The sequence below is a fragment of the Glossina fuscipes genome, unplaced genomic scaffold, assembly GCF_014805625.2.
Source record: "Glossina fuscipes isolate IAEA_lab_2018 unplaced genomic scaffold, Yale_Gfus_2 27, whole genome shotgun sequence".
Taxonomy (NCBI): Eukaryota; Metazoa; Arthropoda; class Insecta; order Diptera; family Glossinidae; genus Glossina; species Glossina fuscipes.
Genome location: NW_023998422.1, coordinates 4434418 through 4457138, shown reverse-complemented (window position 1 = coordinate 4457138; position 22721 = coordinate 4434418). Strand labels below are relative to the sequence as shown.

Sequence of the window (22721 nt, the reverse complement as noted above, 5' to 3'; positions counted from 1 at the left end):
TGTCCGCGTTTGTGAGAAAATTTTGTACACCGACGTGTCATGTGTCAAGGACGAACATCGTTGAAAATAGTTCGGTTCGGACAATTTCTTCCATGGCATCGCATACAACGTCCCATCTTAAATAGCTCACTGTACTGCGTTTACTTGCTTTTTCATGTGTTTCGTGAAATTTTACCCTCACACTTGTGTTCGATGCTTACTAAACCATTCCCATTTACGCTACGTCAGTCCGTTATCTTTTAACGTCAAATAAAATTCAAAGGTTTAAAACGTTTTAAGTACTTGAATATGAGAGAATTGAAGCGCCTTCCAGATGTCACTCAACTAACTAACTATCCTTACTCCAAGCATCCACACATTTCGTTAACAATTATTTCTTTCACAAGAATAGTGAGACAATTACACATGTCGTTGATTTCGTACGTGTGCAATCATGAATTTATTTCAAATGTCGGCATAACCGTAAACCACAAACCATCGCATTTTCCAAACCGTTAAAAACGAAGAGAAAACCATAATCAAGAATAAATTCTTGCTTATATAAGGAAAACAAAAATTACTTCTTTAGCCTGAATAAATGAAAATGAACAAATTTTTAATGGAAAAATTGTTTTATAAAATTACTCAACATATTTAACGAGTTCCTTTTTTTACTCGTAATAGAAGCAAAGGAGATAATTTAGAAAATTGGAGTAAATTATTAAAAGTTAAACAATTTTCTTAAAAGTTTTATCGCAAATACGTATATCGCATGATAGATTGAAATTTATCGCGATATATATTAGTTCCTCTGTAAAGGTTTCATTATAAGAATGGCATGTGAATACCCTTCTACGCCAAAAATCGCTCAATTACTTTTATTAATATTGAGAGAACATTAGAAAACCCTTTTGTTCCCTTTTATAATAATTATTTAAAAAACAACAAATAAGCAAGAGTTGCTTGTCGAAACTGTTTGCCAAAAATGAGTGGAAAATGTTAGCGGTGATGTTGTTTCATAACTATTTAGTGGCAAAAAACCTACCAAAAATTTTCTCAAGGTCAGTTGTTGTTCGCTTATTAAATTCTGCATGTCAACATGTTTATCGTTGATTAGTTCTGTCAATTGAACCCTGCCTCTCTAACTATTAATTTATATGTCGTGTACAAGAAATAACTTCTCTACACTTACCCAGTTTGTCAGATTGTTTTTTTGTACAAGAGTGTGTCGGCATGCACAACAAGTGGTTGTTGTTGTTGTTGTTGTTGTTTTAAATACATAAATGTTTGTAATTCTTATTTAGTTTATAAATGCTTTAATAATAATAAGCCCTCAGTACTCTGGCTTCTCTTCAATTGTCTAATAGATCTGTCGCTTTTTAGTGTAGAATGGAGGATATAGTGGATGACCATGCAAATCGAACTTTAAATCTTGGTTAGAGATGCGTGACAAACCTCGTCTCGGACACCTTCCTAGACTGTTTGCTACTTTTCTAACCACAAAATTTTCCCCTACCGTTCCATGAAATCGAAACGAGATTAACCTCAGTGGTTGAAATGGCCTCTGGCTGTCCAAAACGTTCATCGCCAACCAGGAATACAATCACGACAAAATTTCACCAACGTAAACGATATCCTTGTATATACAACGTTCAATCTGTCTTTATTATGTGTGGACATATACCATACCGCCTTTCAAACACTAATACTTAGTAACACCCCCCGATACTCAGCTTTTCCCATTTTCGCAGAAACATTCACGTCTACTTACCCTAACACAGCCGTCAAATAACAAGAGCAGCTGCGAGTTTGGTGGGTACATATCAATGCGTGCACAAACATATCTCCCGTCTTTTGTGGGGGAGGAGGTTCTTGCCATCTTTCTGCTCACTTCAGAAACTTTACATATATATGTGTTTGCATGCATACGGCCAAAAACTATAACCACTGCGAAAAACATTGCTCAAATTCATGAAGTGGCACTGGTGGGAAAACGTCGAATTATGTTTAGTAAGATGGCGCAGGCTAATGAATATACATAAACATCAACTTATGCATTTACAGCCTGACACATAAGCGGAGCAGTGGATATTAAGTTTTTGCGTATGTATACAAGGACTTGGGATAGATCTACACTTCATTCTATCGATCTACTCAGAAAGTGGTTCTGCTTGTCTGTCCGTCCGTCTGTCTGATGTTCTTATGCTCAAGCTGCAGGTTAAAATTTTAGATATATTTCGATAAAATTTGGTACGCCAATGCGTTTGGCCCAAAGACGAACGCCCAGAGGGAATGGTTCTAATCGGAACAATTTTTTGACAACTTCTTATATAACGTATTATTTTCAAATGTCATTATACGAATAACCGAGTAACCGAGTGAGAGAGAGTGTGTACGAAGCTTCACGTTCATGTCACAAACAGTTTTATTGAGAATTCTATTGAAAAAGAATTCTTCTTGTGTTTTCTTAAAAATGAAGAAACTAGCGAAACATAGATCGGTTCAATTTGTCCAAGAAGGAAATTCGTTGGTAGGTGACGACCAATTTAGAGACAAGACGGCTCTTTGTTACAAAATTTTAACCTTGTTGCAAATTGTTCAATAGCTAAAGCTAATATGAAGGAGGCCTTAGACATCACACGTGGATAGGTACAGGACTTTTTAGCCAAACTTTTGGGTATGAGATAGCTATTGAAAAGAGGAGGACGAGTTGGGCAAATACACCTGATATGCGTTTAAACAATTTTCCGGGTAATAAATTGGATTTTTCTTGTCGCTTGGGAACTAACGCTCACGATGAGTTCATGATTATGATCCGGAGTTCCGATAACAAACCGCAAAGCTTTTTGGATTGAAAAAAGTGCATGTCTGTAAAATCTTAGCAAGAGAGCGTGAGTGTAACTTTTTGAGGCAGGTGAATAAAACGATTCATAGGAAAACACTAAGCCGTTTGACAATGACAATAGCTGAATCTTCCATCACACTCACCAGATATATCCCCCTTTGGCTTGCAGCCTGAAAAAATTCCTACACCAAACGGCGTCTTTCTTCAAATGATGAAGGAATAGGGGATCTTTGAACACCTTATGGAAGATAGGATATGTAAACTGGAGACCCGCTGATAAAATTATATTAAGCTTAAGAAAGATTAGCCTGAATTACAACAGAAATGCAATCAGATCCTCTCATGGGATGTCTGAAATTAAATTAATTGGTCTGCCGTCCTCTTCGCCTTTTGACGCATGATTCGTACAACTTTTGCACCGGCTTGGCTTAATTTCATGCTTCATATGGCGAAAACTTAAGTCTAGTGTTCTGAATCAAGTTTCAAATAAGAAAAATATAATATTGTCGTCGGTAGCGAAGCCACAATTTTAAAGCAAGAGGCCGTAATCGTGTGAGAGTGGAGTGAAATCACTTAAAGATTAACGCAAAGCCTTCGATGCATAAGAAGCTTTTGAGAATTTCATTTATCCGGAAGGCTTTAAAAAAATTTAATAAATGCACTGTAAAAATGAGCACAAGTGTCGATATGTCAAGATTTCAATTCATAGGCAGAGTATATAAGTTCTTTAGCATAAAAAAAAATAAAAAAGATAAGCTTGTTTCTCACGCATTTCCATTAATGAGCCAAAACGATGACCGGATATTCAATGTGCAAGGCAAGCGCGAGTATGCATAATCTTCTAATATCTTGATATTAATATGAAAATTTCTACACATTTTCGTTCCCTCAGTACTTCATAAAATTCATGAAATTTTTGCTCTAATATTCCCAACGCTTACCAATCACTCAGTCTGCGTAATGTTTCATATTTTTTGTGCATTTTTCCTTATTTTTCGCAACGCATAACAATGAGGTCATAATACAAAAGGAAAACTTTACAACTCCTATTAAATTAAACAAAAAAAAAAAAAGCAAACAAAGGGGAGGATAAAACAAAGGAGAATTTTTTTTTAAGGTTTAAACCGAATGTTTATGTGCCCATCGCCACTAATTTGCGTTGAAACAAGAAAATCCATTAAATTATTGAGTAATTCTTATGTCGCGTATACTTTAACTTTTACGTTCAGACTGAAACGTGTAATAGACATCTTACGCTACTATTACTGTTTGGATACGATATTTGAAATAACGCGAAACATGAACATTCTTCCAAGTATTTTTCTAAACACTTTTTCATCTATTATTATAGTAGATGGTATTTGATTTTATAAAATATTCCGAGATTCTTCATGACAAGTAAATGCCAGGTAAATAGAAGCTCTTCATAGTTACTAAGGGAGTATGAAAACGGGGGCTGAGTAGCAAGATAGCATTTTTATTTTAAACGTCAATCTACTTCCTCCTAATCCTTTAAGACGCTTTTCTAACGTCTCGATAACTCTGTTATAGAAGTATTTGTTAAAACCTTCGAAGTGTTCATGGATTTCGACAAAGACCATAGCATTTGATCCAAGTTTTTTCCCTTGAAAAATTGCTTTAAAACACTTTAAGGCACTGATGCGTAGCAGTCGCAGGGGGCAAGATCCACATAAACAGCCGAGCAGATAAGAATCGCGATTACGCATCAGTCAGTCAGTGTTCGCAGAGTCCGTTCGTCGCCATGATGAGTGCTTAGTCGATTCACTAAACTACAACCACCACAATATTTTTTTTTTTTCGCTTTACGCCAACAATGGACGACCCATGAGCGAAAAAATAAGATCTGAAGAACGTGGTGGATAAGACAAGCGATTCATCGTAACACGATCCATATGTTTCATTGCGAATAAGCGTGACGCCTACTGGGAAAACGTAAATTATAGATTGACGCAAATACATCCATATATTCCTTCACGTATGCTAATATTTATTGTACCCCTTAGAACACTACATCTATTTTCTGAGAAATATTCTCAAATGCCTTGTTCACTTTTTTTTAAAAGGACTAATCACTCGGGAGATATTCTCTATCTATGTATAACAACGCGATCGCCTTGAGAAAAAAGTGAAGAAAGGCAAGATAGAGAGACTGAGATTTTAACCCACGAGAAGTGAGTTGATGGTTGCGATTTCTACCTATTCGGCATTTAAGCCATATTTTGGATGTTTGCTGGAAAATTTGCCTGCATTGGCCTGACAGGCAGATGTCAATGAGCACCCATTGCTCAAACGTCTTACGATTTCAAAAATGGCTTACTACGTTTATCGTTACTATGTGATATATTAGAAGTGCTTCGAGGATTGGAAAAAGCTCTTGAACAAGTGTTCTATATCTAAAGGGGAAGAATATAAATATTGATGAATAAAAAAATGTTTTCCTAGAAAAATAAAAACTAAACTTTTGTTGGACATCTCTTGCATTGCATATTTCACATTATTTCTGATGAACACAGCCTTTCGAACATTTTGTTTACTATTTAACTTTAATTTAAGAATTTTTATTTAACAAAAAGACTTAAAATTAATTCTTACGCCACGAGCGAAATGTTAGATCATAATGTAATGTAGTAAAGTGTAAAAAAAACTTTTATTTTTAATTTTTTTGTAATTATGAACGTTTTAATTGAGTTTGCGACTGCATTTGGCTGGGAAAAAAATTTATATTCCGTATGTTGCTAAGCGAGCAAAGCCTCGTAAGCGTGATTTAAAATAGACAGATGTAAAATATTAAATTAGCTCTGCTGTTCACACCAATCGACAATGCGCCAAAATATTAGCAGAAGTAGAAAGGATTGCTTTGCCTTGTGATGGATTTTATGCACCCCCTATTAACTACATCTCTAATGCAATGGAAAACAAACGGAGACCACTCTTATTGAGCAGTGCTTACTAGACTATAAGGTTACGAATTTTACTCTATGGGAAATTGGTAGGGCCTCCCACTTTCATAATCGACTTCAAATCTTAAGCTGATCAAAATAACATATATGCCTTATCAACTTGTTCAAAAAGGCCCTCCCACTTTCTCTCTCTCTCTCTCTCTCTCTAGGCGCTCTCTAGAATCTCTAGGCTCTATAGAGGTTTTTTTTAGAAAAAATTGACCTTACATCTTAGATTGACCGAACCAATATATATGTCTTATCAACTTGTTCGAAAAGTTACAAATAGCACGATATCATTATTATAACGCCATATTCGAAGGTCGACTATTAAAATAAAATAATAACAAACAAAAAACAAAAAACTTTCCACTTACATGAATAAGAATGACTAAAGCAAATAATAAGCTCAGAAAAAAATTCATAATAATAATAATAATAATAATAAATGGAAATAAAGTAAAAAAAGTTCGCATTAAATTGTATTAAAAGTATAAAATAAATCTAGAAAAAGAATAAATAAATAAATAGTGAAAATAAACGAAAATAATTAAGGTTAGGTAAAGGGAAGAAAAACTTGACAATTTAATGAAATCCTATTTACAAAATTATTATTCATACGAATCCATAATGCAGTCAGTTCAGTCACAAGAACTATGGCATGCGGAATGGTTAACCGACATTTTCTCTGCTGAAATAATAAAAAAAATATGGTCGAAGATCGCCCTCTTCTTCGTTAGGGGCTACTACCGAATGCATGGGATGTTTTGTTTATTATGAAAAATGGTAGATTCCTGCCCAACAATACCGAAAGAATGTTTGCTCTTGCCTTTCCTCTTAAATCTTTTCAAGAGAGAATGATACGAAAGAAATTTATAAAATGTTTCAGTAATAATTATAGACAACATAAAGTCCTCTTACATGATTTACCAGGTCCTAGTCTATGATAGACTGCGCTTATCTCAACCCTTCATTCAAAGCCTTCATCAAAATATTCATTCAACGAATGTCGCGACGTTACAAAAGTGCCCACAAGCCGATAACTGAAAGTCTTGTGAAAAAGGCCGAACCTTTACACCCTGTAATCTTTTTAATTTAGAGTAAAGCTCAACAAGGTATGGAGCGCAGAGAATATTGTGCTTGTGTGCACCTGTGTGCACTTGTGTGCATGATCCGAATTTGTCCATTGCAGGCCATATTCAGTCTATGCATGCATTTCTCTACAATAAATTCGTAATATTTTTTTTTTCATCTCATTGTCCATTTCCGATATGTGGCTACCATAAGAAACATAGTTCAGGGAAGGGCAGTACAAGCCCCCATATCATTGTCTCAGGTGTTTTTTAAAACCTCTTAAATTGTTTGGTCCTATTTTACCTAAATCTCATTACCCATATGCGTAAAGGCTGGGGGAAAAGCCACTCTTCTCTTCGCATTCACGCTTGTTAAAGGCGCAGGTCAAAGAGTATGATCTACAACAACAGTGATTTCGTGTTGGACATGCGTTCATTTTAATAAAAAACCTTCACAACACTCAAAGTGAAGCTTCAGATTATATAGTGTAAACGGTTTTGATCGCTACCAAATTCTAAAAAGATCTAAACATGTCCGTCCGTCTTTCCGTCTGCTTACCTAAATGACGATGTGTCCATGACGGAATGTAGACTATAGTGGACGAGGGCTCACCATTCTTATAAAGACTTTTCAAATTAAGACGTTAAAGGGAAGTGGTCGAAAAAGTGAATCGGTCCAAGCCCTCTTCACTACAACACATCAGCGTACCAAATTTCCCCAAAACATTTAAAGAATTGCAGTCTTTAAGTTGAATACAAGAAAACAATACCGGCAGAAGGACAGATCAGCTTCCATCGTCGTATAATGAAAGGTGGGTCTTTGCCAAGTCCTTCTGGTTATCGCACATATTCACACAAACTTAATACATCCTTGTACAACAAGTGTTGTATGGTATAAAAATGAATATATCGACTTCAAATTTAGCAAGAATTTTAGGAGTACTTGCATCCAGATTGATACATGCCGGGGCCAATTACAATTTTCTCTCTCGTTTTTTTTTTTTTTGTCTTTTCGTTTCGTCAACGAATATATTTGTAACCAGCCTGCACTGACGTCAGTGCAACTAATTGTACTGTGGATGGATAGGGCTTTACCGTCATTCAATTTTTGCTCAGTGTTTCGGTACAACATTTTGCATCACATTTAGGGACGCTTCGTTTAACTTAACTAGTTGTAAGCAAACACGAGACCAAAAATAGATATAACCTTTACACGAAATAAACAAATTTCCCACTTATGCATTAGCAACAACTGTAACAGAAATATTAAATTTATCCCACGTTAAGTCTCTTGGTATTCACCCTTTTTCGATGTTGTTTACTTAATCGCTAAACAAACTGCTTGACACTTTGAAATAAATGCGAGAGAGATCAGTATAGCTGTAAAAGTTGCTGGCAAACAAACTGCTTTAAGCGATTCAGAAGACTGTAGCCTTGCTCGCCCTCTTTTGCTAAAGGAGGAGCGCTTACAATGCAAGGTGACTAACGCAAACTTGCAAAACGCCAGTAAAGCTATTAAAGCTTGTGCGGATTTACGTTAGAAAAAGCGCTAGCGGCACCCAGCAATTCCAGCAAAAAACCTAATGGAAATAACGGAACAAAAGTTGTCGGCTTACAGTGTAATGCTTCAGTTAATGCGAATTTTCAATTGTTAAAAATCATCATCATGTGTGCTGTGCTAACGCATTGTAAAAAGAAGTTGGTTTACAATTTTAACAAGTTTGCTCGCTGCTGAAAAGTATCAGTTGACCGGTGCTATAAAAGCATTACATGAGATTACAAATATATATCTGCCACGTTTGCAATTAATGCGGTATAACTGGTTTGTTTATTCACCTCAAAGACGAGAAATTATAAAACTTCAGGTTGCAATTATTGACGACAGTCGATGTAAGAATGGTTTAACGTGAGTACCTGGCTCGTCTACCTGCTTAGTCTACCTGCCTAGTCTACCTGCTTAGTCTAGCGATGAGCGCTGACATCTATTTTAGTGCAAACCAGCCCAATGAGTGGGACGACATCTATAAGCTGTGGCCCCCACTATTACTGGAGCACCACATCGATTTTGGATAAACCCATCCTGGGGATTGTTCAAAGTATACCTGCTCAACATTATTTATGGCTTTCCACAATTATCACGATGCTCCCCGAAGGGCCCTATTAAGTTTGTATCAATGCGATTACGACCGAAGTATGTGCAACGTTATCGGTTCCGCTAAGATACTCCTTAGCAACACAAGAGGCCCTCCTCACCATCCGTGATATGTGTATCGGTGGGCACCTTGACGTCCGCGGTGCTTTGGGATAGACTACAAAGCCTTTACAATTAACGCAACCGTTCCCACTCTTGCTCTCTCTCATACGATCCTGTATTAATCAACACAGACTACCGCAACCTAAGATATACACATCGACAGAGGGCGGTTTTAGTAACTGGTAGACACTTTCAATAAAGTTATTAAAATCTGTGTACATAGATACACGTCTGTTTTTAAAAAGGTTTTCGCAAGCAGCAGAAGAAAGTAGAAGATATACCTATTGAGTTGGATCTGAGTATTTGTTGCTTTCTGAAAGACGTCCATTAATCAAGGATCCGTTGCAAATGTAAGACAAAGGCGGTCAGATAGAAATGCCAAAGAGATAGGCAGTGGCCACAGTCTAGTGGGTGTGTCCCTAATCGCTTATCGTTGTGCCTTTATGCACTGAGCACTCACTATTGTTACGACCAAATAAGCTCTGATGCACTAGGATATGAATCCGAGAAGAATGATTTGGTACTGGCGGTTCTTATCTGTTATTATTGTTTAACTGTTGAGTAGAATCAGCAATGAACAATCTTTTGAACCCTTAAGCCTTTTAATATATAACCTTCGGTCAATGTTTGAAAGGTGTGAAGTTTTTGAACTCTTACTGCGGTCTTCACACTACCGCGGTTAACCAGTGCTTTGGACAGGAATTTTACGTTGATTGATTATAGAGGTTGAAAGCTGTTTGCCATAATTATTGCTCGCAAAAATTTCAAATATCCTTGACGTATCTAAAACTCAGCACAGTAGTGTAGGCTTCAGTAGTTAGCAATGGAGGATAGCATTAAACATCGACTGGTTTGGTAGAATAATCAGTCCCGCCATCAAATTACAGTTTAATAGTCAGACAAATAGAACTCATTCAGAAATTCTTTTTCTCTTTTTATATAATAAATATCGCCAGAAGTAGAAAAACAAAAAATCAATATTTAACGGGAGCATACTATTTATTACCCACTTACGATAAACGACAGCATATATGCAGGTCGCTAAATCGTTTAACTAAAATTACTTTTGTTGTCTTGTTATCTAAGCTAAACAGTAAACGGTTTTTTTTTTTTTTTTTGTTTCTTAAACTTGTCTATGTGTTATTTACAAGTTAGTTTTCCATTTTGTTTTTAATATTTTCCTTTTCTTTTTTTTCCTCCTCTTTCTTTAAGCTTCAATTTCGTACTTTAAATAAGTTTGATAAATTTTTTTTTTGTTGTTTTTTATGATTCTCTTCTCCTATATACGTATTAATCGCTTTTATGGTTTGTTATTCTGCCCGGAGGTTACTTTTGCATTTTTATCTCTTGTTTTTCTAAATCACTTTTCGTTTATTTAAATGTAAAACGAAAATTTCTTCTGTTCTACAGAAGACTTGGGAAATTTCCAAAATTTATACGATATTATTATTAAGTATGTAATTTGTGGTTGGTTACGTTACTTGATTTGATTTATGTTATTATACCAATTAGTGGAAGATGAGCGGTGTATTCATTTTGTCAAAGAGTTTGCGCCATCTAGAAGAAAGCTTCCGAGACTCAATGAAGAATGAGTTCTTATTTTTGACCAGTCTCAAATTCAGAATCAATTCAGGCATGCTTTTCTGTTTGCCTGCTCATTTGTCCGTCTGTCTGTAATGTTTTTGTTTTTCTTCCCGCAAAAAAGAAGCTATCGGATTTAAATTTAGCAGGAACATGGAAAATTCTCGGATGCAGGTTGGTATAGAAATCGGTCAAAGTGCACGCCGACAGTATCACGTGAGGTGAGAGCAGCTCTGTTTACCTAAAGGGGAAAGAATTACATTTTTTTCCTCATTACTCCTAAGTAAAGCAGATACACCTATAAACAATTACACGAAGATTCTATGGACGATCCTATGGTGCTTGTGTAAAAATAGAACAAATCGGCCCCGCCTATCCAATATTATAGTGCACCAAAATTTGATTTCATTGTCATCTACAATACTCGAAAGCAAGTTTTGAAAACTCGATAAAGTATAAGCATTCCTGTCCAGTATCAAACTCGGAGGGCACCCAAACATGTCCATCTATCCGCCTGCTCTACCCTGCGGCAAACATTTTTTCTTTCGCTAAAACGCAGACATCGTTTTCAAGTTGCAAAAGAATATGAAAATGACCCCAACCGTTCAAAAAACACGCCTACAATGCAACAAAAACTGAGAACACCTTCACTTTCCCACTTTTTTGCTCGTTACTCATAAAAGCGGCAGATACACGTTCTAAATTTCCATTTTTATTCTACAAAAATAGAAAATATTAGCCACGCCCACACAATTTATTGTAGAATGTGGGCAATTAGTTTTTCCTTTTTTTAGGGTAACAGTACTGGGTGCAAAAGAGTCGTTCACAGCCGAATTTTAAATTTATGTTATTGTTGTAATTATGACAATGTATTCTCTATCTTTGGAGAGATCTAAATCGATATCACTGTGATATACTTGTTTTTGTTGCTTTTTAAATTAAATGGATTTTGTTGTCATTGCAAGATAACTACTTAAGACTGAATAGAGCTAAAAGATTCTCCAGGCGATTTGAATACGATTGGATAGCTCTTTCCCATTCCCGGGGAATTCTTGTTGTTTAGTCTGACGAATTGAAAACTCGCGGCTCTCAAGGGATTTCTTATGCTGCCATATTTCTAAAATAATCGCGCATTTCGCCGGTCAGTGAACTTTCCTTTGACTTCCACGTATTAAAGTTTTCTGCTTCACAAGCAGTATCAGACGTTGCTTGGGGTGGTTTACTAAAGCACCCCTAAAGCGTCAAAGATTATCAAAAGTTTCTAATGAGTTATATGCACTGCACATAGCTATGGTTGTCTGCCGAGGTATCCGTATTACGCGTTACGCAAACTTTTCTGCTTAGAAACTCTATACAAAGAACCTTTGAGGAGCTTATGCTCTAATCGGGCTTACCTCCCTATGCATTGAACTCTTCTAAGCGAAGCGAAATGATTTTCATGAACTTATTCGCTCACACGCCCACCTATTATTCGATAAAGGCCATGCTCAGTTCTGACTAAATGTTGGGAGAGCAAATGGAAGCAAATCGATTTTACAATTTACACTCACCGAGAATATATTCGTTATAGCATTTCCATACTCTAATTTTATTCGCCAGATAATTATAAAGACCTTCACTGAACTTCAAAGAAGTATTTATAAGGCATGTAGCTTCCAAAATATTTTATTGACTTTTACCTAAACGAAGACAGCTTCAAATATCTCTACAATCAGTTTTTTTACACACATCTATTTCCATCAAAATTGATCACGTTGACCCATAATAATTGTGAAATCGCTGCGATCGCTAAAAAGAAGACAAAAACCTGGAATCCAAGCATAAAAATCTATATGATTTGTGGACATTCATGTAGACAATGTAGAAGGAACTGAGCGAATCTGAAAAACAACATATTTTCGTCAAGAATTATTGATTTTGTAAAACTATTCCCGAAATAGTGCTACCTAAATGCTCGTCAGAACCATCCGCATGTTCCGGATCGGCTATACCTACATGCCCGTAATTAACGATAACAGTTTAAGTCCAATATATTTCCAATTTCTTTAGAGCATATTAGCGCGTTCTTCACCTAATACCGAATAAATTGGAAATTTATCGGAATAAAAATCTTAAATATACGTTTAGACGTAAAAATTTTATACATACAGACATAAATTTCTATACAAAAGTTGGCAGTTTTTGTGTTTATTTTGTGTTCACGATGATGGAAAACTGACTACTGCTTTATAAGTTGGAGATGGCTTTATGCAAACTATACTACCTGTGGCACAAGAGCATATTAAGTTGGTGCGGATGTATGCAACACCCAGAAGGACTTGAGATAGATTCAGCATCACTTTTTAAATCGATCTAAGCTCGTCTCTCCGTCTGTCCGCCCGTATGTCTTATTTTCTTTTATTCAACTTAAACGCCGGAATTTTCAAAGTATTTTGTTCAAATATGGTACACCGCTGTATAGGATGTACGTTTTTGAAAATCGTTCGACTCGGACCACTTTTTCGAGCACTGGCCTTGTAACATTTTATCTTGAAAAGTCGTCATATGAGTAACGGGATTGAGCAAAGTGAACCGTATAATGAGAATCTTTACGAGCAGCACAATGGTTACCGTAGTAGGTATTACATAAACTGACAGACGGACATAGTTATATCGTTTCAGCCAGAATGCAATACTAACTGATAGGATCTGTGAAAATTCCTTATGGAAGTTGCAAACGATTTGACAAACTTAGCCCACCCCGACCGTTCGATGGTTGGTATAAATAGAAACTTCAATAGAATTTTATTTATTAAAAGAATTTCTTATCATTTTCTAAAGAAAAAAAAAATTGTTTTTATTCAATTAAAGAATTGTTTTCATCGTTGTACAACAATTCAATATTATATACGCGATTGTTTTTATTTCTATTACATTACTTAAAGTCTTCGCTTTCTTTTTGCTTTCCCCTAATACCACAGCGAGTAACAATAACAACACTTTGTTATTTTTGCAGCTTACATACCGGAATTTCATTCAGTTATAATGTCTTCCACGTTTTTTTTTTCTTTCTCTCCTTTTTTTTTCATTGTTTATTTGCAAGCTTAACGTGGCCGGTCTGTCAAAGGCTTTGGTCGTTTATAAAGTCTATCAGACGATGTTTCGCGTTGTTAAGGAATCGGAAACTGTGGACAGCCGTCAGCATTGTTTTCTATTACAAAGTGCGGGACATGAGCCACGTTATCTAAGCGTTGAAACACGTCAGGAATTATTGCGAATTGAAAACAGTTGGAACGCAGCTATAGTAACGAGTGTCATTAAACTGGGGGTAAGTAAGTGTAAATTTGACCTTGAAATGAATTAACAAACATTATATAAATCAAAATCAATTTCGAATTTCCAAACACCCTACATTTGGTGGCTTTTGTTTTCTTTCTTTTTTTTCATTATTAATATCCTTTGCGTTTGAAGAAAGGAAGGGCCTGTGGGAACTTTACGCTGTAACAGTAATAAACTTTGTAAGCGCCATATATATATTATATATATATATATAATATTTGTGATTTGAAAGTTTCAATGTCACAGTTTAGGCATTCACAATAGCATTGATGTTGAATATTTTCAAAATTATCCACCCGAATGGGCGAGCAGGCTAACGCAATTACAAACGCTTTAGATAAGGAAAATACAATAAAATATTTTCTTGCTTGATTTTCATTTAATCAACTTTTCGACATCTTACTTCCTGCAACAGGATAAAGCTGAAACTTCTCATTACCACAAACTATAACAATAGATTAGTTTTCAAGAGTAACTTCGCTACAATAAAAAAAGGGTTAAGCATTCAATGCTTAATAGCAATTATGCTTTTCTCTATGCACTAAGCCAATGTTATTCACAACCAAGTGGGTGAAGTGGCTGAAAACAAATGATTCCACATCTAGGCGCGTGGGCTCTTCGCTCATCTGGTTTTTTGCGGTTATGTTGTGGCTTTTACCAACTATTGATATTTTTAACTTGTGAGCTTTTTAATTATGCAAACCTAACCACTTCAATAGCTTACAAGTGCTTATGTAGCGTGCATGATAGACAAAACGGATGAACGTCTCGTGAAGAAAGCCTTCAGACTAAGTTAAAAGGATGCAGTTGCAATTTCAGTGAACAGACTTAACCCATATCGTTTTACGGACGGTCGTAGTCAAATCGCTTGCACTATGCATGCTAATCAAGAATGTGTATATTCTCTGTGCTGCTAATAAACGATTTTTTGCAATTGAAATGTGTGTGTGTGTGTGTGTGTGTGTGTGTGTATGCTATGTGAGCATACAATAAGACATGCAAAACTAAACGAATTAAATGACACATGGCATGGAGGCAATAACGATATTGCGTGCTTTCTTATGCAATCCCATTTAATCAATATCACAATGTTTTCTCTAAGACTGTGTTACTTAGTGATTTTTATTACTTTTTCGCATAGAACATAATTTGAATCAAAAAGAAAGAAGAAAAAAGAAAAAAAGAGAATTAAAAACACAACCAAAAATTGCTTTTCATCATCAAACATATCGTGCAAATAAAGTTTCAACTTAACAAAGGCATGCACACACGGCATATATATCGTCATATCCACATGTCAACTTGTCTAAAAAGTATCAAGCTTTAATAATTTCATTTAAAATTTCATTTATTGAACGCGTATACTCATCGCGACCAATATGTGATATTTACTAGTGTTATATCTATGATATGAGGCTCAATATTTTTTAAATTTTCTAATAAACGAATATATATATATATATATATATATACATATGTTTGTAATCTTACAATCGCAAAAGCATCAAACGGAAATGCAGGCATTAAGAAATTAGGAAATTTACACATGCTGTCATGCATTGTATGTTGTGTGCAATGTAGGCAAAGTGCTATACCGATGTCAATGCCCCTTTCAATCTGTACTTACTACTTACATTGCTAACACATAAAACTTACAATTTACTTTGCTTTTACTTACATACGATATACAAACGGAAGCTTATAAGGATAGATATATATATATATATATATATATATATAAATGTATATGTGTGTATATATGCGTAGTTACAATAGATTTATTCACATACGTTATTTAGACGAATGGCAGGAATGCATTCATTCAAAGGCAAAGAAGAATCGATAAGCTTTAGGTGCAGTTTTTTTCTTTTCTTCTCTTTCTATAGTAACATGCAATACAATCGAATGTATGCAACATATGTGCGAGTTGTGTTCGTTTTGAAATAGAAATTTAAAATTCATAAAATCTAAGTGAGTGTGAATGTGTAGATATAATACATACATAATAGATATACACATATTTAAATAAATAATTATGTAATTAAAACTTATTATAAAATCATTTCCGCGCCAAGTGTTGTACAATATTTCAATTCGTTACATTCATAAAGAGGTAAGCAAATTATAAACGTTTTTAGGCTTTCGAACGGAAACTGGAGTGGTATACTAACCATGCCATTCTTTTCGTAACACAATTATGCACCAAATATGTTATATAAGCAAAAGGAACGTTCACGGATCCTCAGTATTTACCTTATCATTATGGTCGACCGTCCGTCCATGCGTCCGTTTTCTATTAAGCTTGTAAACAGGACAAAATTTGAGATAACAATTTCTGACTTAATACATATTTTCTTAGTCTACGCTTAAACGATCGAATGTTATTTTCTTCAGACTTATTTGGAGTAATCGGAAAATTTCTCCCAAAACGGACTCATGCATAACCTTATTAACCCTATATATTGATCGAGATGTGTGTATTTACGCATTAAATTCTTCCACATACGAATTCGTTCGCTCTCTATAATCCTTGGCAATTACCGTTAGAGCAGATAATTTTAAAGGAGAAACTCGCTGCAGCTTTTTTACATCTCAGCATTGAAACGGAAAAAATCCTGCAAGCACTGGTGTAGCTATTAAACTCAATAAATATTAAGTTCAAAAAAAATTGTCTTGCTCCCCTGTAAACGCGGTCAAGACAACTGAAAAGCTGAACCCATTTATGAAACAGAACTTTCAATAAATTAAACCTTGAGAAAACCGTCGTTTTTCATTAGAGTCGGGGGGCTTTCCCTCTCTATTCGTCTACAAGGGAATATAGTTTTCATAATTGTGTTGAGTTAGGTTTTACGAAACAATTTTTTAAAATTTATTTTAAATTTATTCCCAAAATTTATTCATCTTTTTTATTCATATTTTTTTGGACTGCTTCTGTTCACGCAAGAATACTCGCATAAAATGAAAATGCATTTGAAAGGAGAAAAAAATCACTTTGTTAAACAATTCTTACTAGAAATCGCCGAGTGGTTGCAATGATAATTTACTTTTCTCATCAATTTTTCAAAAAATAACCTTTTTAGCAATCGACACAAGCGAAGCATAAAAAGTAAACAAGTAAAAAAATTATAATCGATTGCGACCGAATCGCTGTTATCCTACAAAAAAGTTGGCATAAAGGAAAAATATAAAATTGCCAATTCCAAAACATTGGGTGGGCGTGACTCGTTTTTTTCAATTTTTATAGAATAATTTATATCAGGTGTCTGCTGTAGCTCATGAGCAAAGGGCAAAAGGCAAAGGAAAACAAAGACGTGTCTTTGATTATATGGATGTGTGAGCGTTGTAGGCCTTCGTTTGACCCTTATATTGGCGGCCATTTCAAATTTTTTTGCAAATTATAGCGAACGCAAGGATGTGTACCAAAGATGCTACACAGTTGGGAAGGGAGACAGATGAACGAACTAACACCCATCCTAACGTAACATACTTACGAACATTCGGAACTTGAAACTGACCAAGAATTTATATACTTTAAGGGGCTTTTGAAGCTTGCTTCTGAGCGTTATAAAGATATCGAAAGAAATTTAGTTTTGATACACGATGATATTGGGCACGATTTTGTACATTTTTGTGCAAGAAAAGAATTTTTCAATCCTTTCGGACCACAGAGACGGCCCTCACCTTACGCAGTGGTCTAGGCGAGTCCTTCGACCAATTTGGCTCATTTTCATTACCAAGCTGCGAGCAAGAAGATCCAATGCTTCTGCAAAATTTGAGATCGTTAGCTTTATTGCTTGCGGCCAGCAGATAGCACAACACACATAACACAGATGGACAGACGGAAAGGCGGATTAAAAGTTTGAGGCTGATCACTAGAATATACACTTTGTGCGGTGTCTTAAGTTTTCTTCTGGGCGCCGTAAACATTATGACAAATTGAATACATCTCTTACCCTTGGGTAGTTGATAGAATAAAGCTTTTAGAAATAATGGATTCAATGAAAATTTTCAATAAAGCTAATCAACAGTAAACAAAAAAAGCTTAAGTAATTCATTAGCTCCTACTGAAGACTTCTGACAACAAACGTTAAACAAAATTGTTTGTTTGCTGCTTACTCTATGAAGCTGACTATAAAATTCATAACCTGTAGTTAGCAGATGCAAGCTAAGGTATTTACTGGCTTCATAAAAAAAAATGGAAAAATGAAAAATAAAAGACAACAAAAAATAATTGTTTTACTTCTTTAAAGAAGATCATAGTCCATCTGGTTGCGGTTAATTCTTCCTCCCACCACGAGCAATAAACTCTTTAAGCAATTGAACTACGTAGTGAAGCCAACATTATTATCACAATTGCCAGGTGCGCAAATAAGCCCCTTCTTGCTCTAGCTGCCTGTTACTATAAGTATTTGTCAAACTGTAACTTTTCCATATGGCGGCATTACCTTTATGCCTTACGCAACAGAATAAGTTATTATGGGGAAATATACAAAGCATTATTTTTGTCAACTTTAAATAACTCAAGTTCCGCGCCAAAACGAATGTCAAGTGCAGGATGTTTTACTTTCCTTTCCCAATTCGCAATAAAAAACTACTGAACCTGCACGATGAGAGCAAGCAGTAGAATATTAGCTGCTTAAAAAACTTTATCGCAGGCAAGGCGGTCTTATATGTATAGCTTCGGTGACGTTACTAAGGGAACTTAACTTTGTAAATAATTTGTATAAGGTGTTGCAGTCTGCACATTTCCATGGAGGAACGGTATTAATATTGATTCAATTGAGCCGACTATTAAAGCCGCAAATTTTCAAGAAGGCGTTATAAAAACCAATTCAAGGAAACGTTAGCGTCACTGGGCTTACAGGTTCTATAGCCACCGCCATATTCAAGAGCTATTCTTTGTTCTAATTAAAACTTGTTCTAACCCATTCGTTATTATCGGTCTGAGCATCGCTTTTATTCCTATGGCGACACCGCAAATGCCCTGCTCCTTGTGGTACAGAATTCACATCCTAAGAGAAAGATGGGAAAGATATAAAGCCAACGGCGTGTAGTAGATTGAATGAATTATGTTTTCCATTCTCTTTCAATTGGCGCTATTTTCATTGTAAGGAATGATTGACAAGACCGTAGGATTAGGGATCAATTGGCTTAACTTAGCCGTTGACTCCGACATTATTATTATACGCATAGGGGAAAGTTTGTTTAGTTTAGCCGCTATCCCTGAATAACCACTAGGGTGGACAGATAGAGAAAATATGTTGTAGGTCATGTCCCCGGATACATGCCTATAAACTGGGTGTCAGGAGGGAAAGTATAAAATTTGAAACCGTGATACCGCGAGCGCGAAATCATAATTGGATTAGGAACTCAAGTCGCTGTGCTGGTTTCTTTGTTCCCTACAACTTTAAATCATAAGGATATTTACCGTTAACATTGTGACAGGAAACTCAACAATCCAGGCATTTTGATACTATAAGTTTCTTGGAAACTGACTTTGCAGAAACTCCTCAGCTACACCCCGGCTTAGAAGCAACCCTACACAACTACTACTTCCATAAAAAGTGAGTGTAGTACTCAGCGCCTGTGAATCCTTATTAACAGCATCAAAGCGAGTGTAACTTGTTCTCTGATGATTCGATGGGTAAAGACTGTGCAACAGGAAAGTGCCAGATATTAAACGAAACGTCGGTCGAAAAGTGCCCGAAATGGTTATGTTTCAAAAGTATGGGCTTAGTGGCCACAGCGTATGCGGCGCCAACAAGATTTGAATTAAACAACGGTACTTCCAATCCTGTTCGAGCCTTTCAGTACAAGCTTCCAAACTAAATTGTTACAGATCGAAAAGTGGACAGGAAGCAGGCACTTTCTCATAATGAGATTTCATGATCTGCGGGAAACAACCGAAGACTCGAAATTCAGCTTCCGAGCAAGGGGGGGCCTTTGGTCAGCCGGCTCTCCAGCTCGGGAAGTCGAGCTTATCTACAAAACGACACTCAAAACAACATGCCTACTACTGTGCCACGCCTCAGATGGTATCGTGCCTACCGATCCACATACAGTGACGAGCAGCTGCATATAGATTTGACCTCAATATTTTCTATGTAAGAATTGGTAGTTGACTGCTTGATTCCAATACGTTCACGTTCACGCAACAAAAATGTCGCAAGCATTTACAAAATTGTAATAAACCGATCGAAACGTCATACCCCATGTGTGAAAAGTAGAAATTGCCTCTTAAACAGAACGCAATTTGATATCAGATCGCATGCATTCTCGTTCAGTGCAACCCCATCAAAGTCAATCTGTTTTGCATTTTTTCAGTTTGAGAAAAAAGTAGTCAGAGGAACCGCAGTCTTTCTTGTATATTTAATAAAGAGAAGCGTTACTAATGTAAAAGCGTCAAATCGAAATAACACAAATTGTTAGATTTTTATACGTGTTTCAGAATTAGTGTAAAAGGAAAATGGAAATGGAAATGGAAATGGAAAGAAGAAAGAGCTTCATGCAAATCGAAGCATAGATTGTAGATTAAGAAATAATGCTTTAGTGCATGGAATGCAAATTGAATACATTGCACACACACACACACACACACACATTTACATTTACATTATTTCAAACTACTTCCTTAACTTACCTTAGTGAGTCTTTACAATTGTTGGTGTTCGTGTTCGTGTCGTTGTTGTTCTTCTTCTTTAGTTTGCCTTACTTTCACAATCACAGTTTTATTGCGATGTAACTGAATGCAAAATCTTTTAATATCCCCTTAGGACTAAGTTGTTTATTAATTAAATTATCATGATTATGCATCACCGGAAAGAGGAAACAACTTCACCACAAACTATGTGATTAGTAACTTTTCAAAATGTTGCCGTTCTTTCTTCTTCTCTGCCATTTGAGAGAATATTTTTTTTTGCTTTTTTTTTTTTTTTTGTGTTTTTATTGTTCTAAAATTGTAAAAACATTTATATTAAATGAGACAGCAAAGTTTATAACAAACATTCCTGCTCGTTCTACTCTAACCTACTTAGCACAATTTACTATTATAAGTGCTTGCCGTCATCATTCATGGCGCTACTAGCGCTAGCCATCTATTTACATATATAGTTAGTAGTTAGGCTTAACAGTAATGATGATGTATAGTGACTTCAAACAGGAATCTTTTCTCTTCTTTTGCTCTTTTAACCATATACATACAGACACACACACACACACATATATATATATATATATATATATATATATAATTTTTTTAATTTTCCTCTCTTTATGAAACAGCGTAAAACTTTCGCTGTGTCACATCACGGTAAAAGCGGTGGCTTGACATTAGACTGGCAAACGGGTTTCTCGCTAGCGGAGGGCGCCGACTCTGCCATTGTTTGGCAATACAAATTCTCACAATTACGCGGCTCCAGCGATGATGGAAAATCAAAATTAAAATTACATTTCCAGGACCATGAAACGCGAGCGATAGAAACGAAAGTAAGTGCAAATTATTGAAATACGTAATCATTTTACTTCACTAAAAGTTACGTCTTTTTTTATTTTTATTTTTTTTTTTTATTGACACATTTTGCGTTTTCCATTTTCCCTGTTTTTTATTTTTTTACTCTGCCATTAAGAAGAAAGTTTCTATAAGTAATTTATTATAGTAACGATATTTTGTTCGTTCGTTCAATGTTTTCCTTTACTTTATTCTTTTATTTTTCATTCCTCTTAATAAAATAATATTATATAATGCATTGTCTGCTTTCAAAAAAATTGCTTCTTTTTCATTTTTTTCATTTATTGTAAAAAAAAAAAAAAAAAAAAAAAATTTGGAAAAAAAAGTTTTTTCTTTTATATTTGTTTACATTCACCGCTAAGAAGGTACGTACGTAACAATTCTGTTAAATGTTCGCTATATACGAACGTGATGAGTACACTAAATACAAACCAGTACAAACTGTCGTATAGGAAAGTGAACATTTCGGTTGGAAAACAAACATCCAATCCTTTTAAGGAGGATTTGTCAGAAGTAGCGATCCGTCCGTTCGCCATTGGACGAAGAGAGTGAACCTAATTTAAAATCAATAAACGTTATGTAAAGTAAAGGTAGAACTGGATACAAAGCACTTTCAAAATGCTCGTTCTTTCTGAAGACAGCACTCATCATCCATTTCTGTGGAGACTTCCTTTTGCGCGAAAGTTACAATCACTCGGGAAAAAAGAGGAAGAGAAGCATTACGTATTTAATTTGCATCTTTTCGCAAAAATGATCACTTATTGCATTCCGAATTCATTAGACTGGTGACTTCAACGCTTTTTCTAACTCTTAACTTGCTTGGCTTCTCTACTTTTATCGTTTGCTTCAGTTGTTCAACATGGACTTTGTTACTCGCAATTGTCAATTCATCTCGACAATGGCTTTTCTACTGCCAGTAAAAGAATTCGAGCCAAGCTTCTCCAAAGACAGAACCGTCATATTGGCTTCCATTTCCAACCTTGCTGGAACTCAGTTGATAGCATTGTCTTCAGTTTAGATCCCAAATCCCTGTCGTCAGCCGCTGCCTGCTTAATCTTATCTTACTGCTTACGATAGATAACCTGACCCTAACTAAATTCTGACACCCCATCGCCCAAAGAAAAAATATGTGAGGGCAAGACGAAAGTATGACTTGCCTCCTCACAAGACACAATAATATTCCATTTAAGACCTTACTTAGTCA

The 22721-nt window shown here is 35.6% G+C and overlaps 1 protein-coding gene across 2 annotated transcripts in view; it reads left to right on the top strand.

Annotated features, from left to right (window-relative positions):
* Nucleotides 1-22721, top strand: part of LOC119636103 (gamma-1-syntrophin) — a 61489-nt gene that overhangs the window by 18155 nt on the left and 20613 nt on the right. For both annotated transcript variants that reach the window (XM_038031249.1, XM_038031248.1), the window contains exons 7-8: nucleotides 13775-13999; nucleotides 21292-21495. In XM_038031249.1, the coding sequence (XP_037887177.1) occupies nucleotides 13775-13999; nucleotides 21292-21495 (429 nt within the window). The remainder of the gene's footprint in view (nucleotides 1-13774; nucleotides 14000-21291; nucleotides 21496-22721) is intronic.